This window comes from Scatophagus argus, chromosome 23, assembly GCF_020382885.2.
Source record: "Scatophagus argus isolate fScaArg1 chromosome 23, fScaArg1.pri, whole genome shotgun sequence".
NCBI lineage: Eukaryota > Metazoa > Chordata > Actinopteri > Scatophagidae > Scatophagus > Scatophagus argus.
Window position 1 is genome coordinate 5586423 of NC_058515.1, and position 23959 is coordinate 5610381.

A 23959-nucleotide genomic window follows, 5' to 3' on the forward strand; every position below is an offset into this window, starting at 1 on the left:
GGGCAGCAGCAATGCAGCACTTTCTATTCAGAGTGCCCTGTGATATAGTTTGTGAGTACCTGATAATTTCCTAAAAAGTTTTAAATGTTGGGTTTTTAGCCACTCTGAGGTAAAGCAGAAGCAGGACAACCCAAATAACAATCTTGGAAAATATTTTCAAAGACCAAACCGAGGGCACACTTCCGATCGCGATGCGTGAAATTTTTTGACTTTCATGCTTGTTTTCGGACCAGAGAAGAAAAACATGGCATGAGACTGGTTTCACCTTTTCCGTGGCATTTCCTCTGGGTGATGCAAAGGAAAGCCCGGCTTCCTCAAAATTTTCAATCAAAAAGCAAATCGGTTTCCTCGTTTCCCTGTGAGACCCGCAGACACATGCCCAACTTGATTCTTTCACCGTAAGCTGTAAAATATGCATCGCGCTTAATGGGCTACAAAATGTCTTTGTTATTTTGATTATAATTAAAGGTAATGTGACTGAATTAATTTATATTTTAGAGATATGAGTAAGTCGTGCTGCACCTGCCATTAATGTAGCACAGTCTGTTTTTTTTGGCTTCTCACTTCTTCACTAATTTTGCCCACACTGAGTCAGCACTTGCCAAATTGCCAGGTTAAAGAAGGATCGGCGCCCTCTCTGTCTGTTAGGCCACGAATTGGGGACAAGAAAGATGATCCTCTGTACACTCTTCTTTATTTTGTTTTTTTTTGAGTGTGTATACTCATCTGCTTCTGCTTATCTCTTCATCAATAATGTTCGGTACAAATTGTCTCATGAGGTTGCAGCACAAATATGTCACCACCTGTTGTAGATATCCGGTCTTCTGTTACTAGCATCTAAACAATCAACTGAAAAGAGAAAAAAAATAATGTGACATTTCCACCATTTATGATCACTTTAGATCTCTCTTTGGTCCGATGACTTAAGAAACAGCTGGTGGTGTTACATCTGAGTCCGTCTGTGGTTGCTGGTAGCTCATTGGTTAGGGTGACAGTTTATTGACTACAGATCAACCTCACAACAATTTGTAATGTTTCTTTTCCACTTAAACATAAATAGAAAATTTTTCAAATAAGCTGAGTCTCATTACCACCTCTGTTGTGCACTTGAGCCCACAACCCAATCATCAAATACCACAGTTAAGCAGTTAAGTTTAATTCAGAGTTGCTTTTACTGGGTTTACTGAAATGATAAGAGTGCAATAAAGTGATGAAGCTTGATGTGGAATTGGGAGGTATACACCAAAAAGACCAAAAAATAAAATGTTATACCAAAATCAGAACATTTCTGTACTCATTTCAGCATTGAAACACATTTTAACAATTGCTTTAATTACGTCCAAACTCTGTTCAATAACCGGCCTGCTGAAAGTGAAATCACAGGTAACAGTTGGGTGGTTCATGCTTCAGTGCATTTAGATCATCGTGTGTGACAATGTGGTGGAGATTCAGATTTCACAGTAATCAAGATCTGCATATTGCTAGAGAGTTAAACAACACCGACAAAGATTCTTGACGAGATGAACCGAAATGCAAAAAAAAAGCTTGAGGGGCTGCCTGTAATATAACAGTCTGGCGGCGCGTATAGGATGCCAGCTTCTACAGAGAACATTATTGGCTACATATTAAAAAATGACTGTTATTACAGCTTCACTCTGGCCAGATACATTTGGCACCCTGAAATAGGAGACTGGAGATATAAAAGCTGGTATGCTTTTTAATGTTCATCCAATGAGACTTAAAATACCCTCAAATCAGCTGCAATTAACAGTCTGCAGTTCAGCCTCCCACTCAGAGTGTCATTTCTTCTCCACAGCAAAATAGGAGTATGGCTGCCAAAAAAAATGCATTCTCATCCAGATATTTACAGGACACACAGGAGAAAATGGCTTCAGGATAGGCTATGGGGGTGCTGAATGCAAGGATAGATGGATAGATAGAGATAGCACTGTAATACAGTCAGACTTCCTGCAGATGGCAACACATCAGCATATTTTCCCCAGCAACAAACTACACTCTCACTCAAACTGCTCATGTAAAGAAAAAGCCAAGTCATCGAGTTTATGTGAATTTTCTGAAGTTTTTCAGCACATTTTCAGTGCTGATCACAAAACGCGGTAAGGTAGATGTGACATCTGCTGCGCTGTCATCCATTGTCAAATTGGACACACTCCAGCACGCTGAAAAAGAAAAGGACATACTCTGCCAATCATTTGGATTGGTTTGAGTTTATACTGACAGATAAGTTGCAAGAAAGCCCCACTGATACATGAACAAGGTTAGTGATGATATGAACACACTTGTATGCTCTCAAAACAGAGGTGTTTTTTCTTTCTTTAACAGTGTCTATAGCTCTGAGGACACTGTGTCCATCATCAGGGATGTGATTTTTTTTCCCCTTGATTCATCGGGAAATCCTGCCAGTTGGAAGTTCTCCCAGTCATTACTAACAAGCCTCTCATAGCTCTTCATTTCCTGATTTCTTTTATATTTTCTCCATAACATCCTTGTATTGTGTAAAAGCTGAATATTTGGTATTGTGGTTAGTCTCTGCAGACCCCCTGATTGACAGAGTTCAGACATCACCACTTCCACTGGCAGCCATGTTGTCTTCATCAGTCCATGGCTGTTGCTAAGTAACTTGGAAATGTCTGTGCCAGCTGTCAGCATCTCACAGGGTACATATTTACAAATGGTACTTTTTACAGCTGTGATTGAAATGCGGACCCGTAGTTCAACCTCACTGGAGTATAGTCTAAAAACAGTGGGAAGTAAATGGCATTTTCCAATGAAATTATGCAAGTTAACAAAGGAGGCATTTTATGGAAAAAATGTTAAACTACTTTTCTGCAGGGGTTCCACGCTGTCTGCAAAGACCACCCTGCCTTTGAGCAAGGCACTATATCACTATTACCTTATTGCTTTGCTGCTCTGAAACATGATCAGTGAAGAAAATCAAAAAATCAAGGTTTTTTTTTGGGGGGGGGGGGTAGTATATAAGTATAACCAGCAGTGAATATTTGAAAATAAATAAATAAATCAGGGACTATAGTGAAAAAACTAAAGCAGTCAAGATTACTTGTGTGTGTAATATGTGTTATTTCAATTTAACTTGAGTAAAAAAATGTATTTATTTTGTTCTTTTTTATGTACAAAGGGGCGGATTCTATGAAGGGAAATCTACGTGTGTGTCAGGTGAAACAAAATAGGGATGTGGCTCTATTGTCAAAATAATGTGGCAGCCCCTGCAGCTACCATGTGATCATCACCTGCAGAACTGGAGGTTCCAGAGACATACAGAAAGAGGATATGTGTGCATACAAATGTTTGTCAACAGTTTAATAGACTTGGGCTACTTTGGAGGGGAGTTGTTTTGGACTCTAGCCTGCCTGGGGGAATATAGCACTTCGTTCGTTCCCTTGTTAATTTTCTATGAGCCCTTTGGAATAATCACTATCTTTAACACCACTAAGAACAGTAAAACTTCTCAAAAAACAAGAAGTAACTGAAAGTAACTGAAGAAACTGACATACAGTATGAGTGAACGTAGGGCTTGTGGGGCCCCCGGCGTTCTATCTTCAGTCTGCTTGAATCTTGTCTGGCAGGATGTGAAGAACAAACACAATCCCTGCACCTGCCGCTTACGAACCTGGAGGAAACGCGGTCACCAGTCGAGGCTCGGAAAAAACCGAGGACAGCCGAAAGTAAAACGAACCCCCTCCCTCCCAAATTCTCCTCCTTTAGTCGTGGTGCAAGCAGCCATGTTGCCGCGAGCTTGTTCCGGTATCAGGGCAGGATCGTGCGCATAGACTGCATTCGGGCGCAGCTCCTCATCTCTCTCCCCCTGTCGCCCGTGACACGCACCGTCTAACAAGAAAGCCCCAGTTTACCGATAATGGATTTTACAACTTGATGATTCCTCCTTCTGTCGGCTGGTCACGGGGAAAAAAATTGCAGTCGGTGTTCCGACAGGACGAACTGGTATATCGCCACACTGCAGTGCAGCAGTGGTGAACGACCTTATTCCAATCACGCAACACAAGGAAGAGCGCCGGTGATTTCCGTGGATTTTGAGTTTTGTGGGTCGCTCTGTGGCAGTCACCGCCGCTGCGGCCGCAGAGGGATAAGCTAACTAGCTAGCTTTGCTTCGAAAGAAAAACTGAATTAGCTAGCTACATGGGCTAATATTGGTCAGCCAGAAAGCTAGCGCGACAAATTAATTCGTGTTTCTCACTTGCCATGTGACCATTTTACGTGGTGCTGGTTTTTATTTTTCCGGATACCCTACCCTGGATATCTCACTGGGAACATTTTTGAATTGTTTTGTGTGAGTTGGGAAGGTCGAGACCTCATCGGGAATAACTTTGGCCTGAAAGTTTGTAACTTAGACCACGGACCTGGTTTCAAAGCTGAAAGGAAACATCTCTGCCACGAAGAGAGAAAACGGGCATCGACGCGGCGTTATGAAAACGACGCTGGATAAACATTTACTCTAGATTTCTGCGACATTTGGGGCTTCCTCAAACGTTAGTTAGCAAGCTTACAGGTTAGCATGCTAGCCACCTAATTGCACCTTGTCTTGTTCAATACAACCGTTGCCCAACTTTTTCTCAAGCTAGCCCAAGTAGCTAGCTGTCCAAGACGTCACGGCATCGAGTTGGTAGCTCGCCGGTCACCATCGACGTTGATAAATGTTAGTTGGGAACTGAATGTTTTCACACCCAGGCAGAAGCTAATTGAGACATTTGCTTTTTCCTGTTTTGCGCTTGTTGACAAACATGGGACGTGCGGTTGCTGCTAGCTAGTTTCTAGCTAGCTGGCTAACTCGGCTAGCCGCTGATGTGGGATTCAACTTGTTGATTCACAGGCTTTTTTTGTCGATCTGCTAGCTGGCTAGCACTGGACATCTGTTGAAATTTCCCTCTACCTTCAACTAGACAGGTTTTAAATGTACAATAGACACTGAAGAACCTTCCTTGTGTCACCGTTCCTTTCCCCTTTTTTTTGTCAACTTGAAGTCTTTCAAAAATGTCAACAAGGATCCCACTGGTGCAAGTCATTGAAAATTCGACAGGACAGGTAAGCCGTGCATCTATATTTCTCCAAAAAATGTTGTTGTATATGTTGTTTATCCGTAAATCTACTGTAGTTGGAAAAGCCTATCTGCTGTGGAAGGAGGCCCTAGTTGGCCTTCCAGAGTCTTTGGCTGTCTCTTTGCCATTTCTCAGTCTCTGTTGTCTTTGCCTCACAGCAGTGATTCACCAGCTTGCCTACGCACTCACACTGGATTTCCCACTCCTTGAAGAATAGAACAACAAATTTAGGTTTCTGTTTAGTCTGTGTGTTGGGGCATGTCCTCCTGCCTGACTTTTCATTACTTTGACCTGCAATGCAGACAACTCTCTCAGGCAATTCTAAATGAATTTTATAGCTGACTGTACAGAAAACCAGCTTCCACATGTGAGCCAACTGCATTATTATTTCACCAATTTCACCCTTGGCCGTCAGACGCATTGATAATTCATTGTTTAAAGTGTCAAAACAATCAAGTGGAACTGGAGAAATCTTTTTCCAAGAAAAATGTTGGTATATGTTTGATGGAGAATTGATACATTAAGTAAATTTGTTTCTAATTAATCATACTAACGTACAACTATTAAAGTGAAGGCATCACATTAATTCCCCCAAATTTCAGTGTTTTGTTTTTAAATGCTAACTTCAAAAGTTATTGTTCATTAATCACTGATTAATGATAAATACATTTTCCACCAAGGAGCTCTAGAGCACTTTGGGAATGGTTGTAGAATTAAATTCAGAAGTATTGTTAAAATTGGCTCCCAGATCTTGAGCTGGAACTGTTGTTTTAGGTTCAGTATAAGTACAGGGAGTGATGAAGGCACTTGCAAACAATACACATCCTCTTTGACTTAAATAACTGACCCTTATACAGAGGTCAGAGGGCTCTTCAACAGACTATAAATACCATTAATACATGTGTCAAGTTGCAAAGGAGATTTTGTGTTTTGTGTTTATTTGAGTAGAAAAACGCTTTGGTATTGTGTTTAAAAGACCAAGGAAAACTTTGGGTATTCTCTGTAAATCATTCGTAGAAGACTGGAACAAAGCTCTTGCTTCAGAGACTACAGTATCTGTCTTAATATTATCTACAGTTTTAGCTCTAGATTCATTGTAATTATGAAAAAGCCACAATGCTCACAAGAAAACCATTCTAGTTTCCAATACAGACCATGGCTTGGATTACTTGGAAGGCTGTTGACGGGCTTTATGTGATGAAAAATCTCTTGCAAGCGTTGGATGGAAAAATTTGTGTGTCTACATGTTGACAGAGCAGCCAGTGGATGATGTCAGCACATATGCAAAGCTAAACCCAGTTCTATATTTGTGTTACTCAAGTGTCTATATGAATGTAGCTGCTGCAAGGATTTTGCTTGATGCTGTTTTAGCAGTTGGTCAGTAACTTTGATGAGTATGGCTACATAAATAGAGCAAATGTACACACATGAACTACATCATTGAATATGAGCTAATTGTATAGACAGTGGCTATTAAAGAAATATAACATGACAAATGAGGGGAGTGTTATTAAATAATACTTTTTTCAGTCTGTCCCAAGAGCTGCACCCTCTGCCAAACAGTTTTCTACCTGAAACATTGGAAAGCCCAACCCAGATGTGTAAACTGCAGCTGTACAGCCAACCAGACTTCAGATCTGCACTTACAAGCACCTGTTGGTGCTGTAGACTCAAAGGTTAAAAGATTTAGTCTGCCTTTACTTCTTGTACCAATAAATTGCTGACGGAAGTTGTCTGTTGATACCATGATCTCACTGCATGCATCGGTGTGTGTGCTGGCTTGTCTCACACAATGGATCACTGCTTCCCTTAACAGAAAAGCAGACTGACAGTTAGAACTGGTTATGTATGTAGGTAGGTAATTGTTGACAAAGAAGTAAACACACAGAGTGACACATGCCCATTCTTACATGGCTACACCCTTACCTGCAACAGAGGTCATAAGCACAGGACAGTTGATTATATAAGTCTTTGACTCTAGCAGGCACACGTGCACACGGCCTCTCCACATCAGCGGGAGTGTTAAGGTTGACGTCATAGTTAGTCCATGCTTTTATATGTCTTGATCTGTCTCTGGCATAACCCGGGTTAGGCATGCAGCATAAGTCAAATATGTGGATGTACCTTGGTAAAAAGTGAACCACTCTAGTAAAACCCTGAAAACCCCCTGATAACTCTGAAGTTATTTTGTCTGTCCTCTAATATTTCTTTGTAGTACATACCTCTGGCACTATGCAACATTATCTAATAATACACTGTGTGTCATAATAATTGCAAGTGTACCTTTTGGGTAGAATACTCTGCAGTATGTAGTGAGCAGCATTGTTCCACAAGATGTTAGATGATCTGATGGAGATCAACTGCAGCTGTGATAACTTTTAACAGTTGCACACTAAGGTTTGAAAGAGTGTAACAGATTAATAACCTGTAAGCAGAGCTGCTATACCTTGTTACCTGTACTCTTTATCAATGTACCTGTACCATTACAGGTTCTTATGTTGTTATCTGTAGTGCTGTTGTCAGTCTGAATGTGAAAGTGAGGATTTAAGGGTGGAAGAAAAAAGTTTGGGGTCATGGCAAGTCCTTAACTAGGTTTGTAGGCAAAAGGTCACAGATGGATACTCCCTCACAAACACAGAATGTTTTAAAGACCATGTATAGAAAGCCTTTGGTGTTGGGTCTCAAGATGCAGGACGATATGGCACCGGACATGAGGACAGATTCTGTGAATTTTCTGAGTCTCTGTTCATAATAGTATGTTTTGATAAGGTTAGTCAATGCATTCAAAAGCAGATATCCTTTAAATGTCCTCACCTTGTATATTTACAAAAAGACTGCTTAACTGAAATGGAAAGGCTGTTTATTTTAATGTTTTACTTTATTTGCTCAGGTTTAGCTTTCCACAAGGATATGGAGTTTTCACTAAGGGGTGTTTGGGGACAGCTAACGCCTCCCCAGGGAGAAAAAGTTTGACCATAAAAGCCCAAATTTGGTGGTCTTTTGCCACTGTTTCAGTCTTCCAGCTTACTGGAGGAAGTTCCATTACACCATAGTGTATTTTATTTTCAAAACCTGATTTGGGGCATATCTGACATTAGTTTGCATAATTGGTCAATGACCAAAAGTGGAAAAGTGTTTTTGGACATTTTAAACTGTAAAATTACAGTGTGAGGCTGAGGCATAGCCTACATTTTCCTCAAATGACAGAGGACTTTTACATTGCCTGTTTTAGTGTGTGTTTGCAAAGCGTCCGAAATGGCTCTGCCGTAAAAAAAAAAAAAAAAAAAAGCAATGTAAATAAAGATAATTCTTTCAGGCATTCATTCATTAAACCAATAAGTGTCTCTCTGGAATATATGGAAAATGCAGTGTTTTCAGAGGTTGTTTTTTTTTTTACTGATTACTGTGCAGTCGTGAAGTTGCTGCCACCAGGGTTTTCCTTTATGAAGTAGCCCATCTAATAAACATATCTCCTGTCTGTGCAAATAGGTATGTTTCTCTATCATATTTGCACTGTTTTAGATGGGTGCAATGTGGTTCTTCTATGTAAGTGTATAGAGAATTACAGCTTGTTAATGAAAGCTATTTCATTTGGATTCAGTTAAAAAAACAAAAAATTAATACATTAAAGTAACTGTCTGGACTTAAGTGAGGCTTCACTGTTAGGCCAGCAGCCCACTCTGTTTGCTGAACATGGATGGAAAGTTTTCAAGCTCTGCACATTACAGTCAAACTAAGCTGTAACTTAAGTCTTTGAAGAAAGAATTACTGACCAAGACAGACTGCCAGTTGGTCAATATAAACAATGGCTGGGCACATATCAAAAGAAACCTGTCAGATAAGTGACTTGTCACATCTTTCCTTTAGAGGGTGTGAAATGGCAGATATGTTGAGTGGCCTTCATCTGACATGTTGCTATGTTACACAAGGTTTGGTACTGGCTGTTAGTTTGAGGAACTTATTTGAATATGACACTCGTTATCAGTGCGACACCAACTCATTGTTGGTCCGATGATAAAGTAGGTATACTAAAATACAAACCTCTTTATTTGTTTCAGGAGTGGTGTACAGTATTATTGTAGTCAATTGTTCCACATTGGGGTTTGTATAACTTGTGTTGTTAACATGTTTTCTGCAGGTTAAGGCTCTTTGTTCACTTCCACAGACATGATCTCTCGTCTGATTTCCTGTTATACAATGTTCCTTCTCTGTTCATGAGCCACGTCTACTGAACAGACACAATAATGTAGCCAGAAATACTGGTCTGCCGCTTCAATTGTTGCTTCATCCTCCATTTCATTGTTTGGGTAGTCCCACACTAGCTGAGCAAGCTGGATCCTCCCCTTGGAGGTGTGCATGTTTTGAACCATTAATTTGTCCAAGTAAGACATTTCCTTATTGTTGTCCTTTTTGTCACAAGAAACTAACTAGGACTTGATTTGAATGTTTACAGTGGGTTTTCCCCAGGTTTATTAAGGCAAGACCCCCTGCCCCCAGTGGAAATGAAACAAGGTACAAGGAAATGAAGCAGAAATCACACGATGACCCATATGAAGGCATAAAAAGCCTTCCTCACTTACCTCATGTATTCCAAATGGCATCACCAAGATCAGTATTTCACTAAAGGTGAGGAAAACTGCCCCCAAAACTTGGGAAGAAAGACATCTTTGAGCCAACTACTGAAGTCCAGGATGGCTCATTGTGCAGTTTTTTTAAACCAAATTAATGATTACTCTTTAATTTCTTCTGAGGGGTGTGCGTATACTTCAGTGAACACTGTCCTGCTTTTACACTGCTTTATCAAGCAGGGAAAATTAACGATGGGATCTTGTGGGATTCCTGTGCGATGGGAGGACTATTTTGTGTTAGTGGAGGACCATTTGGGAATAAAGAGAATCATATGACAGTAATTTCACAGACCACAGCTGCAAGAGGTTCAATGCAGATGCCTCAGTATTGTTATTTAAACGCTTCAGTGTGTTTTCTATATTGTTAAGAATGTCCCGGGAACTTGAAACCGCCATGATATACATTCAGTTTACATTCAGTGTTTATCACCAGATTTTTTTTAAGTTATAAATGGTCAGACATTAAATAGAATACGGTACTTAAAAACTTGTGTTAGCTACTCCTGATTTCTAATTAAATTTTCCATGTTAGTTTTCTGTATCTTCCCCATTTTTTCCCCCATTTTTGCAATGCCAGGTTGAATTATTGGTTTGCAGAGATGCCATATAACTAGTTTCACCTTTGTAACCTTCACCATGACTGAAATGGTGACGATTGCAGATTCAAAATGCTGTCAGCAACAGAAAACAAAGTAAACGGTGTACTGGAACTATGAGTTTAGCTGAGCACACTTTGATGTATTGCACCTGACACCTTAGCGGTGTGAATACCTCACAGAGAATCTCCCAGAAATTCAATAAAGATAAAGGACAAATGCTTAATGTGAGTGCATTGACCAAAGGTATGCTGTTGAAGATGTTTTTATGATATTCTGCTGTTCATCTGTTTTGCCTATCTCCATTCATGCTTTGAATGAGTCATCTTGGAGGCAATCTATAGCGCACACACGTACCCGCTGCTGTTACGCCCAGGAAACCATAAATTATGCCTCTCTCCTTACCAGACCAGTCACTAGGCAGATGAACAGAAAGACAAAGCTAGCTAGGGCCCTAGCAACAGAGATCCTGCTACACATACATACACACTAGATCATTCACTCCATCATGTTCACATTTGTTTTTTCTGGCTCTCTCTCTCACACACACAAATACATGCTAGCAGTCCCTCATTGGTTTCATGAGTTCTGTTTAAGGTTATACCTGGAGCTCCAGTGGATGCACAGGATGAGCTGGTGCTACCTGGGTGTTGAACCAACAATGAAGTTCAGTGCTCTGTGTGTGTATTGGATTGTCTAATGGAAATGGTAAAACAGGCCTTTCCTGTTGAGCTAAGCAGTAGGTGTGGCAGCCAACTGTAGACCTGCGATTTGAAGGCGTTGATGTCATTCAGGTGAAGGCATGTAGCGTTTTCTCTCACTGCTTCAATGTAATTTGGTCTTTCTCTTTAGTCATCTGATGTCAGTCTGCCGTCAGTACTTGAATGCCGTCCTGCGATCCGACATGTATGTTTTAACAACATACATGATTAAATTAAGTACCAACTAAGTCACATTTTTTCCAGTTTGTTACCTTTTCTACAATTATAATCGGGAGAAAATCTGGCATATTAACAAATGTATTGGTCATTGTTTAAGAACAAAACATATTTCCAACAAGTGCTTTCAGGTACACAGTTGATGGCAAACATTCAAGTCTCCATTGTGCACTCAGTGCTGCACCCAAATAGTAGTACTGTTGCTTGTTTTTTGAAACATATTTCCCAAGGCTAAGATGGTCTGTGTCAGAGGTGTTTATTGTGGTGTTACTTACACTACAGCTTGATTCACCTACTTAGCAGTCTTGCTTTTACTAGTCCTAACTGTTGCCCAGTTTGATTCTAGGGCTTTAATCTGAGTCCTTTTACCACTCTGATCCTGCAGGATTAGCTGCATCCATTGGAGGAAACTTTCTGATCTCTGCTTAGTCACATCGATTCAGAAATCCAGACAGAATTGTAATGTTTGATTAGTTAGGGTCAAATCATGTAGCAGAAACCCAGTATATGTAAGGCACCCAGCCTAGGCAAATAATTCCCTATCTGATTAATGGAGTTTACAACCAAACAACAAATTGCATTCAGTGAAATCACACCAGTGCTCTAATTTTTCCTTTCAGCTTGTTTTATTATGTTTTTTTTGTTTGTTTTGTTTTTTTTTAAAGGAAATTAGTGACAGTGGTCTTGGTTTCTGGTGAGGTGACCCATACACTGCTTCGAAACACTGCGAAAAACCCTGTAGTCCATATGTCTATACATGCATCCATCAGCTTTTCAAATCAGCCACCCTGTGAAAACTACACAGACCTGTTTACTCTGGTGGTTTGCACTCCCTCACACACAGTTGCATAGCAGCAGAACAAGGGCATGCAAGGAAGTGCTGTGCAATGTGTCCCAACTGTGACAGCAACAGAGCAAACAGGAGCTCTGAATTGATTTGACACACGTGCGTGCGTGCACACACACACACACACACACACACACACACACACACACACACACACACACACTCTAATACAAATATACACATACCTGGGGACCTAGGGTAGTCCAGTTCAAGAGAACACACATACACCACTACATTAAGAACAAACTGAGACCCAGCGTGACACCACCTTGCCAAAGTAAGGGGCCTCTCACAAATTTTCTGTGTATGTGTGGAGAGTTTGTATGGCTTGTATGCACATACAGTATACTATACTACTATGTTGACATGTTTCTGAATCCTGTATTTTAAGATTTAAGCCTCCATATGCTGCCAAGTGTCTCTGATGGAGGCTGGTGTCACATTTCGGTAATGCTAAATACGCTTGATTAGCGTTTTTCCAGTTTAAGATATGACCTTGCTCATAGAGCGATGAAGTCTTATACAAATTTTAATCTTTTATCTGCAGATGTGGTTGCACTTTGTTGAACTGATAGTGGTGCCTTTCTTTTTTTGATGTGTTTGGATTTTAATTGTAGGTAGTCATTGCATGTATCCTTATAGGTCCAGTCATTCATATGTTGGCAAAACTTATAGAACAGTTGTTCTACCAACCTGTAACAGTCCATGTGAAACAAGTGCATGTGAAACACAGTTTCCATAATTGCTGGTCACTATGGACAGATGACCAGACATTTTTTGCATCTTGGCCTTTTTAACTAATGCTATATCTTTTTACTGGATGAAGGATGTTAGTCATTTGATGTTCGCATTTTAAGGAGGCATAAGCTGTACTAATGTTAGCAGAAACTCAGTAATATTAAGATTTACAGCATCTCTGACTTGTACGTTGGTAACTACCCTGACAGCCACAGATGTAGTCAAATGTAGGGGACACTCTGAAGGTTAAATAAAAAACAAAGTGTATGCAAAATGTGCTCTGAATGTGATGGAAATGGTATCAAAACGTAGTAGTGTGAAATAGATTTAAAAAAAAAAAAAGTTTGACTTAAATTCACAATACATCCATCTAGGCTCTAACCATATATGTGTATATGTTGTATAAAAAGTTCTGCATTCATTAATTTTATTTCCTTTCTTTACCAAAAATATATTTATGCAAAACTACCCAGCCCTGTTTAACTGGCTTTCCAGTCTGAGTTGAATCAGGAGAACTGTCAAGCAGGTGCAGTAACATTTCTGTCAGGCATTTCGGCAACTTTTTATTCATGTCATTTTAATTTCCCTCTCATTAGAGTGGCTGTTCACACGAGTACTCTCTAAGTTATTACCTGTTGTGATTTCCTTATAATTAGCTAGTAGTTCTCGTTAGTGACTGTGGTTCTAGCCGTAAAGGATGTTTCTGAAAGTTACTATATAGAAGGCAAAATGTGGTGATCAAAACAAGGACTTTTTACGTTACTCCTGTCTTAAGTTGGATTTTTCAACCATCTTCTGATATGTTGTGCATTATATGCTCCTGTGTAAATGACTCTTTGTTTATTTTTCTGGAATCCCATTTTGGCCCTAAAGAGGAATACAAATAGAAACATAAACATATGAATGGTGGTAGGATTAAAAAAACAGTGGGGGAGGAGGGAGAGAGCAAGCAAGAGAAAATGAAGGAAGGATGAAAGAGATACAAACCAACATCGAGATAGAGGGCAGGATTTAGCAAGCGACAAATCTCCATGGCAACACAGCCATCACGACCTAGAGTCGGGAGGTGTGTGTGTGTATGTCCTCCCACCCACAAATTTCAGTATAATGCAGCAGCTTTTGTTTGTGGTTGTGTTAAATATCCCATACATACCGTTTCTGCTGTTTGTTCCACATATACGTTTGGTTAGTAAGTATAAATGGAGGGGAAATACCCATTTTTAAATTTAGTTTTTCATCTACATAGGGCTGCTGTTGTGCAAAAACACAACAAGAGAGCTCTTTAATGCTGTTATAAAACATACATTTGTATACACTGCAGAGCTACAGCAAGTGCTGCTGTCAAGGATGTTTGTGAAGACCAGTTTTATAAGGCAGAAAAATTTAAGAAGTGTTTTTTACCAGTACTTCCAACCTTTTAGATGAGTCAAGTCCATTTCGACCGGATTAATTAATAAACAGCTGAGGCAAGTATTGTCAATGAGAATCATGCTCCTTAAGTAGACTCGTTTTTTTCCAGCAAATTACAGCAAGTACCTTCGTTATAGACAACATATCGCCCCCACTGCATGTCAAGTTAATACTAAGGCAGCCTATGGGCCTGGTGGTGAGCTTAGATGTAGCTGATATTACAACAGCTCTTTTAATAAACTCATGATTTGGCTGTCCTAACAGCTTTATTCATTTATTTTTATTATTCTCCTTTTGGATCTTTAGGGTTCCAATTAGGACTGCATGTCAGCGTAAATGGGCAACCAAAACCTTTTTCATCTCTGCTGTTATCTTTCACAGAATTTATGGGGATAAAGTTAAGTTAAGCAACAGCGGTGTGTAACAAAACATCTCAGATTTTCTGGAAGAGATCATCTTATAAAAGGACCAGTCAAATGAGTACTTGGAACTGTAATTCATGCAAATGTTGAAATCATCTTGCCTGCTGTGGAGAAAAAATCTAAACCTTGTTTTTGATTATGTATTGTACTGTTGATCATCTTTATTTGTCACTGTGTTTTTCTAACTCTTATTGTGTTGTTAAGATTATGCTGATTATGAATTTATTTATAATGAATCCGGTGATCAGTTGTCATCAGCCTGTTCTGCCCCTCCATCCCCACACATCACCCTCAGATCTCGGGGAAATCATTGCATTTTGCCAGTGTTATAATTGCCTGTACCAGTGTTTTGTTATACTCTACGTAGGCTTGGGCGATTTTTCGATTTCGATTTTAATCGCGATTTATAATTAATACGATTAGAAATTAAGACACATTCGATAACATTCGATAGCGCACGCCTTCACAAAAAAATCTCCAACGTTTTCACGGGCACGCGAGTAGCCAATCATAACTAAAAATTGACGCACGTAGCCCATCAGTTTTTGAAGAGAGCCACCACGTCACTCACATTAGGTTGTGTGTACAAACATACACACACGGCCCGCTGTGGTGGCTAACAGAACAGAAGCATCTCATCAAAGTTTGCGGCAAAGATTCTATAGCGTAGTGGTTGCAGCCACTACGGCGTGTCTCCAACCAAACAGGCAAGACTGTATAAAAATGAGCGAAAACTCGGCTGGGCAGAGTTCTGCACAGCATTTAAGCCTCAGTTCTTCCCAGGAGGAAATCGTTGAGAAGAAGGGTCAGAAGGGCTCGGCTGTCTGGAGGTACTTTGGCTATTTGAAATCGGATAAACAACAGAGCAAAGTCCTGTGTAAAATGTGTAGAAGTCACGTCCCTACTAAAACAGGAAACACCAGCAACTTATTTCAGCATTTAAAACATTATCACCCATTAGAGCACACAGAGTGCTGCCAGGTCGGTAAAGCCCCCTCGACCAGCAATAAGAGGAAGGCTGATCAACAAACCATACAGTCCGCTCTTTCCAGCGCCATGGTGTATGAAAAAACATCGAAACGACACAAAGACATCACACATGCCATCACACAATTCATCGCAAAAGGCATGCAGCCAATTTGCACTGTCGAAACAGCCGGGTTTAAAAATCTAATGAAAGTGATCGATCCTCGTTATCAACTCCCAGGCCGCAAGCACTTCTCGCAGACAGCAATCCAATTAAAAAAGAATGAAAAAATAGTGATTTCATGTATATCGTTTTATATATCGTTATCGAACATTTTGAACAAAAAAAATCGTATGATCATTTTTTCTAATATCGCCCAGCCCTAACTCTACGGTGACTAAGTGAAGTTGCCTTTGTATAGGACCACACTGAGTAGATTTTTGTAATTTTATTTATTTACTTACAATGAGTACAGTATGATTACATTTAATTGTTAACAGCAGGTTGCAGTATGGTATTTAAAAAAGCAATCTGCCCAAACAACTTGTAATAATAGCTTTCAGTGAGCCATTGCTTTTGGGCTTGTTTTTTTAATCAAAGTTGTCAGAAAAGCTGTCATAGTTTAATTGTGTCTAATTGGAGTAATAATAATGGGTTTGTGTAATTATACCACAATATTTGAGAATTTAAAAACACATTACAAAATGGACTTGACATATTTTACACATCAGATTTATTTTTAGGTCTTCCGTCTGTGTACCTCAATCTAAAAAAAACAAAATGCCCCTTCTTCCCTGGAGTCCTTGTGCTTTCTCATCTCGCAGGTTCCCATGGATCGTGGTCGGACCTCCTGCTGCGGTCCTGCTTGAAACTTACTGCGATTACTACTGTTTAGTCATAATCTATTTTAATTCTGTTACTACTCTGCTGCAACCGCTACCATTATTATTGTTACTAATATTGCTATCATAATCACCATAGTACTGTACCTTCTGTATACTTCATTGTCACTATCATTATCTACAGTTCCAATACTTTTGGTATTATTACTGCTGCTATGCATCTCTGCTTTTGTGCTCCTTCTCTCACACCCCCCATATCTGTCTTTCTCTCTCTCTCTCGCTCTCGCTCTCGCTCTCGCTCTTTCTCTCTCCCAACCCAACCGGTCAAGGCAGATGGCCGCCCATCTTGAGCCGAGTCTGCTCCGAGGTTTATGCCTTCTAAAAGGCAGTTTTTCCTCACCACTGTCGCCAAGTGCTTACTAAAGGGGGAATGTTGGGTTCTCTATATTACAATTTAATTAAAGAGTTTGGTCTAGACCTTCTTTAATTGGAAAGTGTCATGAGAAAACCTTTGTTGTGAAATGGCGCTATATAAATAAACTGAATTGAATTGAAAAACTTCTCATATAAGGGCCAACAAAGTAAACAGTGATAGACACCAATTTCCAATTGTGACTGCAGAATGGGGTGTAAGGTGAGGCAGACCACTCAGCAGGGGGAAAAAAATGGCACCATAATAATCTGGAAGTCTGGTCAGATTATAGCTGATAAATTGATCAACATGATTTGTTGATGTAGCAAGTAGAGCGGAAGAGAGCATTGTGTTTTTCACAAATTATGTTGAGCTTTTCAGCTTAGCCTGTTTTTCCATGTCCCCCCCAAGGGTTGTGTTTTTAAGTTGATTTCTTTTATTACTTGTACTTTGCCTCTCTACTGTTGCTGACACAGTTGCCTATGTTTGCCTATCTTGCGTTTTGGTTGCCCTGGTCCCTGATAGCAGTGTGTTGATCAAGGTTAATGTGCCACTCTCCTTTAGGGTTTCTTTTGAAGTTGTACTGTGTAAGAATTTCATTTGTATCTGAGCGACTTCCTCCCAGAACTCAGATTAGTAAAGGTCAGTGATAATGAGACTCGAGTCAAAACACGACCAGCACTGCCTTGGATTAACGTTTCTGCTTTGTGTGTGTGTGTGTGGGTGGGTGGATGTGTTTTGGTCATGTGCACATGCTTGTGTTTGCAGTGTGGCAGTAAATGGCTCTCAGCTGCAAACATCTTGTGAGTTTTCACTTGTCTGTGTTTGTGCGTGCGTGCATGTGTGCGTGGTGGGAGGATATCTGGATTGTTGGGTCAGATACAAACACTGTACTAATGGTCTCTCCACACGGTTAGCAAAGAACGTGAAAAACTGCCTTCCCCCATCTGACAGGTTTGACAAGGGATCCAATTTACTCTGATGGAAATCGTAAATTTTGCTTTGCTCTACTGTGCTTTGAATGATTGTTTTAGTAGAAATGGTTAAGAAATTAGAAATGGAAATCAGACATAACTTTAAGGCAAAGAACTAATCTAGACATGGTCCAAGTTGTATTGTATTTAAGTGGTCAGTTCATTAAACTGCAACTTTAAAATCAGATTAAGGAATCAGTTTGTAAAGGTAGAAAATCAACAGTGAAAGTGCCAAATCTTTATTTTGATAAATAAAAACATGTCTGCTTCCTCCTACAGCTTGGCTTTGTTTATGGAATAACCATGCTGGCCAGCTGAACTTTTTATTTGCTCTGCCTTCCTTATTGCCTCCAATTCAGTTTCACCTTAATGTGACCGGTCACAATGTCATACACAGTATATATAATACATATATGCATGCAACAGTTACATTTGTGTTTTTGTGCCCTTTGTTTCCAGTTTACTGCCCCTAATGCTTCCATAACTTCGCTTTCCTCAGTAGGTCCCTTGATATGTTGTGCACGTCATTGAGTTTCGGTGAATGTGTCAAATCAGTTTTCCTATGCTAGAGCACATTGGAATCCGAAGTTAGTAAATTCTTAGCTAAACTGTGTTATGTAGCAGCATGTTAGTAGTTTCAAGTTGGTATTTAATGATTCACATGTAGCATCAGAGAGTAATGTGAGAACAAAACAATGATGTCACATATTGTCCTCCAACACATCTATAATTATAACTGAGGGGAGTGAAGAGAGGTGTGCGTGCGTGTGTGTGTGTGTGTTGGGTAGAGGGGGGCGGTGTGTTGTTCAGCCTGCAGCTGCCCAAAAATGAAGGAAGAATCAGAAGACAAAAATAGTCAGACATGAAAGAGGATAGGAGAGAAGGAAGAGTTGAGGACTGTGGAAGAGGCAAAGAACTCAGAGGAAACACGGCTGAATTTTAATTTGCTGTGCTTTGTGTAGTGTCAGGGGACCACATAATATACTTCCAAATAAGCAGTAGTTAACCAGAAGACCAAAAGTTCTTCTCTGACAGCTTATGTTTACGTGAGCTGAAGTACATTTCTACCCAGGTTGAAAGTGTTATACATACAGTGATGGTTATCTGTTTAGGTGTCATTTCAGCCCTCTCTGATAAAATATAGCCTGAGAACCATTTTTTTTAGTTTCAGAAAATGGGGACATAATAGTAAAATTCAAGTTCAGTTCTATATTAACCTCGTTAGTTCCGACATTGCCCCATTCAGAAAGAGTGATACAGGCTAATGTGAGTAAAGTTGTCCTTAAATACATAGCTAGATGCTTTTTTGTGGAAAATGGCAAAAAAAAGAAATTTACAAGCTGCCATTCAGAAATTAAATGCTTTGAATGTATAATGTTGGTATCTTGGTTTGCGTACAGAAGTTGACTTGCCTGTTAATATTCATCACTTATTAGGGCACTGAAGCACTTGTGAAAACAAACTTTACAGGAAGCCAGCATCTACACTGTTACTGGCTTTTTGATCTCATAATATCTCTCACTAACAGCTCAGCGGTGTTAAAGGTGGGAGTACCACTGTGAAGCTGTTGTGCTGTAGAAAAGCTATACGTCTCCACTGTTTTGTTGCTGTTTGTGTCTTAATAGTAGTAGTATATTTATGTAATTGCCCCCTCTTATGTTTTGTTTTAAAGATATTTAAAACTTTTAATTAAACTGGTGTAATGCTATAGAAATTATTGTGTGAATATTATGTTTTTGAACGTTGTCTGGTCGTTTCTCCGATTCAAAAACAGTGCACACATCTCAGGTTCTCTGTTAGTGCCTTACGCTGACCTCTGCCAAAATGGGATACCTTATTACTTTCTAGAAGTGGTTAGGAAACACAGATGTTTTGTTGAGGGCAAAATTTAACCTTGAGGTGCTATTTCTGACAACAGAACTCTCTGACAGAAGGAGTTAGATCACATAACCTCTGTGAAGACAACCCAGCTGATCAAGAAATGAGCTTTGTGGGGTCAGATTGGGTCTCATTGTCTCAAAGAGTGTCCACATGTGATATATGTCTGAGTCACTCCATCACATGATCCAAAAATAAAAATCATTTTGCTTCTTCCTCGCTGAAGACCACATAAAGCCCTTCCTCTGTCCTCTGGGTTTAGTGTAACTGTCATTTGTTTTTAATCCCAGTACCCCCTCTTGTGCTAAAGCTTAATCTGGCCTATTACAGTTTTTGCAGGCTCACACTGTCAGCATGAGGATGTGGTGTTGGGGTGGGGGGCGGTGGTGATGCAGACATTAGATCATACCATCTGGAGCAAGAAACACACAACCACAAGGAAGTAATCCTTGTTTCCCATGGCCCAAGATATGGTAACAGAGGGAGGGCGGCGTTGATAGATATGTGTCCTGTGAGTAATTTGTGACATAGGGCGAGCCCCTAATTTGTTCAAGCTACAAAGAGATAATTTGGTGGATAAAATGACTAGTCGGTATTGCGGGGAGAGAACAAGAGAAAGAGATGATATGTGCGAAACTCTTCGCTCAGCACCAACAGTGTGAATTTCACTGGGCCGTCTCCCTCGTTGGTGTCAAATCTCCCAGAGGTGTGTGTGTGAGAGTGAGTGAGTGATTTATGCCACTGCGTATATCCGTGTGCACATCTTTGTACTTCACACCAGTGTGTATTCTTGTATCTCTGCGCAGGCGTTTGTGTCCCAACCCGTGTGTGTTTGCGTCTCGTCACCCTGGAGCCAGCCGTCCTCTCCTCTGACCCTGATCCCTGTCACCTGTCCGCTCAGATCACACACACACACACACACACACAATTGCTGTGACCCTTTCCTGGAGTTGAAACCTGATCACCGTTGCCAACCATGCTAAACTTGCCAGCACAGCAAGGTTTTGTTTTCTTTTTGTGGGTGTATGTATGACTCAAAAAGACCTACTGTCTGCTGTAAGATAAACTGAAGCAATTTTACTTCATGGTACCATATACAGAGACTATTAAAATAACTTTATATGTTGCTGGCCTTGTGAGTTCAAATTAAAGTCATACAGATCCAGGCAAAGGAGCAGTACTAAAATATTGTATTATTATTCTTCTTAAGCTGAATATAAATATCTTAACCAAAGTGTCATTTTTGTGTGTGTGTGTGTGTTGTGACCGTTGAAACGTGAAACATTAACCACTGTAACAGTAGTAGTTGGACAATCCAGATTAAGTTTAGTGTCCCAGTACATCTACTTTGACTATACAAAGGAAAACCAGTATTATCAGACCATGTGCATAGTTTTAGTGTTTGGCAGTGGCTCTTAAAGCCATGTGCTCATACCCAAATCTCAAGCATTATGTCAAATATGACAAGAAAGACCATAAATTTGAATGTCAGTGGGAAATGCATAAATGGTAGTCAGAGAAGAAAATTGGAGTTTTTCATGCAGTTTGGCTAAAATTGTACTTGCTTATTTGTAGTCTCTGTGTGTGCTCCCCACGTATTCACAGCTTTTTGTGCACAAAGCAGCAGATCTGTTTGTTGCCTAAAATGGTTTGTGTAACTGTCAAATGAGCTGAGAATGGGGCTTCCAAGAACAGCTTCAGAATGCTTTAAAAAGCTTTATTTTTTGTCACACTTGTTGAGCGATGATAAAATATTCTTCACATTTTGTTTCTTTAAAATAGTTCAATCCACTTCTGTTTTCTTTAAGTCTCTCCTCAAGCCTGGGAGATCCTGTCGGGTACTGGCTGTTTCCACATTGCTATCTTATTTCCTGTTGCTAAATTATAATTCAGATTTTCAAATACCTATCCCAGCTGACTACGGGCGAGGTACACCCTGGCAATCGCAGGGCTGACGCACAATGACAGACAACCACTCACGCACACACTCACACCTAGAGGCAATGTAGAGTAGCCACTTAACCTTATGTGCATGTTTTTGGGATTGTGGGAGGAACCCGGAGAAAACCCACACAGGCACAGGGAGAGCATGCAAACCCCACACAGAAGGGCCCAGCCCAGGATTCACGCCTGGACCCCTTTAGCTGTGAGGCGACAGTGCTAACCGCTGCCCTTTCAAATTCCTCACTTGCTTTATTGGAAGTACATCTTTAGTTCTATAGACCAATTCTCTGCTGACTGACTGTAATGATTGACAAAAAAGTGTTAGCATTTGGGGAAGGGTGATCTGGACAAACCTGCCATGGATACAGTTGACTTTTACACTTAAATTTAATGTAAATTTAATTTAATTAATGATTAAACTGTCGCAACTGTGAGTTCTATTGTACTTGTTTTGTTATTGGGGAGATGTGCATTTTAAACCTACATTTGTCAAAGTGTCTTTCACTATAAGATTTATTTTATTTTAGTTTAATCATGGGTAGGACTGACCTGAATGCTATGAAGATTCATTTGCCACAACATTTTGAGTTAGAAGCGAAATTTGAATGAGATTTGTGTTTGTGTTGTCTCTCTTAAGAGTCAGCCATGTTGAAGAGGTGTGTATAGAGTTACACAACTTAATTTTCATTTGGTGCCCGTTATTCCTGTCTTTTTCATTATTTGTGTCATTTATAAGGATGAATGTCACTGAACTATTCCATAAGGTAAATGTGTGTCTACCCTGAAATGCAGAGGTGGGCTTAACAGTGACACCAAGCAGAAAATGGGCTTGAAATATACAACCTTAAAATTTTATGTTCTTTATTCATTTTTGCCCTAGCACTTTTTTACCGTCACTTTCCACCACTTAATGTCTGCGAGTCTTCACGTCCTCTTTTGCTGACATATTGCCTTCTCTCTTCACAGGAGTCCAAGTCATCCGGCCGCTCCAGCATGCCGCGATGTCGGAACTCCGTCGCCACGACCACATCAGATGACCAGCCACACATTGGTAACTATCGGTTGCTAAAAACCATCGGCAAAGGCAACTTCGCCAAGGTCAAACTGGCACGACACGTCCTCACCGGAAAAGAGGTAGGCATGCATGCGCACATGCCGGATTTGATTGAAAGCTTTAATCTGTCCTTTGGTTGCTTACAGTGACTGACTTTCTGAACTTCAGACTTTTATTTTTAGGCTCTTCACACACTGGAGAAATGCTTTACTATTGACTCTTTAATTAGAAAGGGGCTTGTCAGTGTTTCAGTAACAAACAACAGCAATGCTAAGAAAACTTTAGAAGACAGAAAGTCATCTTCTTGCAGAAAATAATTGTCTTAAAAAGTGAGTTAATCTATAACCAAACTGCTTAAACTTTTGTAAATGATGTTGTTAGCAGGTGAGCAATCCTGACCACTTAAATGTTATGGATGCAGAATATTTTATCACCAAAAACAGTTTAGAGTAGGAAAGTAGCTTGAGGTGTTTTTAATTAGCTAAGTTGGTGAAATGTAGAAGAACTCTATAAATGTTTGGCTGGTGTCTAAATGTTTATCTTCCTTTTTGGTTGCTGAGGACGGAAGAGGGCTCATTCTGGTCTGGTCTGATCCTATGTTAGATTGACTTTCAAGACGGTACATCTGCTGCAGGAGATTAGATCACCATTGTCAGCTTGAATAGAGAAGGCTAAATGTCTTCGGCTTACTGTGAATTCCAGATGTGATGTAACATGGTGGTCTGTCCCTTTAAAGGAAAAGCTACGTCTGCAGTGAGCCCATGCCGGGCTCTGTCTAAGGCTCAGTCAGCTCTCAGTCTGTGATTTCGAGAGAGAGAGAGAGAGAGGGGTGGGCGGGCTCTGTCAATGTGTGACAGCTCTGTGCCTGACACCCTGATAACACTCCATGTGACTTGCTGGCACACACACACACACACGCACGCACACACACTCACACTCACAAAAGTAGGGAGAGTCAGAGGGCATGAAAGAGTCAGACAAGCACATCTAGAGAGCAGTGGAAGAAAGGAGTTAGTTGACAGTGAAAAACAGAAATGGGAGAGCGAAGTAGGCCTCCCTTTTCTGTGTCCTTGTTAAGAGATGATTCGTTGTTTCCCTCGCCTTTCACTTTGTGTCCTTTTTTCCTCTTGATCTGTTTTTTTTCTGAATCTCTCACTTTGAATCTCTCCCATCTGTCTATTTCTCTGTTGTTGTTTCTCTGTCTCTTTTTCCTTTT

The 23959-nt window shown here is 40.2% G+C and overlaps 1 protein-coding gene and 1 long non-coding RNA gene across 13 annotated transcripts in view; one reads left to right on the forward strand and one right to left on the reverse strand.

Annotated features, from left to right (window-relative positions):
- Nucleotides 1-1152: 1152 nt before the first annotated feature.
- LOC124054630 lies at nucleotides 1153-3784 on the reverse strand. Its single transcript, XR_006842427.1, has 2 exons — nucleotides 3650-3784; nucleotides 1153-2180 (listed from the first exon to the last, which is right to left on the reverse strand). It is a non-coding gene; the product is annotated as an uncharacterized LOC124054630 (long non-coding RNA).
- Nucleotides 3771-23959, forward strand: part of mark2b (MAP/microtubule affinity-regulating kinase 2b) — a 49050-nt gene continuing 28861 nt past the window's right edge. For 4 of the 12 annotated variants that reach the window (XM_046380862.1, XM_046380865.1, XM_046380872.1 and 1 more), the window contains exons 1-2: nucleotides 3771-5079; nucleotides 22656-22823. In XM_046380862.1, coding sequence (XP_046236818.1) covers nucleotides 5029-5079; nucleotides 22656-22823 — 219 coding nt within the window. In that variant the 5' untranslated portion in view covers nucleotides 3771-5028. The remainder of the gene's footprint in view (nucleotides 5080-22655; nucleotides 22824-23959) is intronic. The other 8 variants (XM_046380871.1, XM_046380864.1, XM_046380874.1 and 5 more) reach the window with 3 other exon arrangements.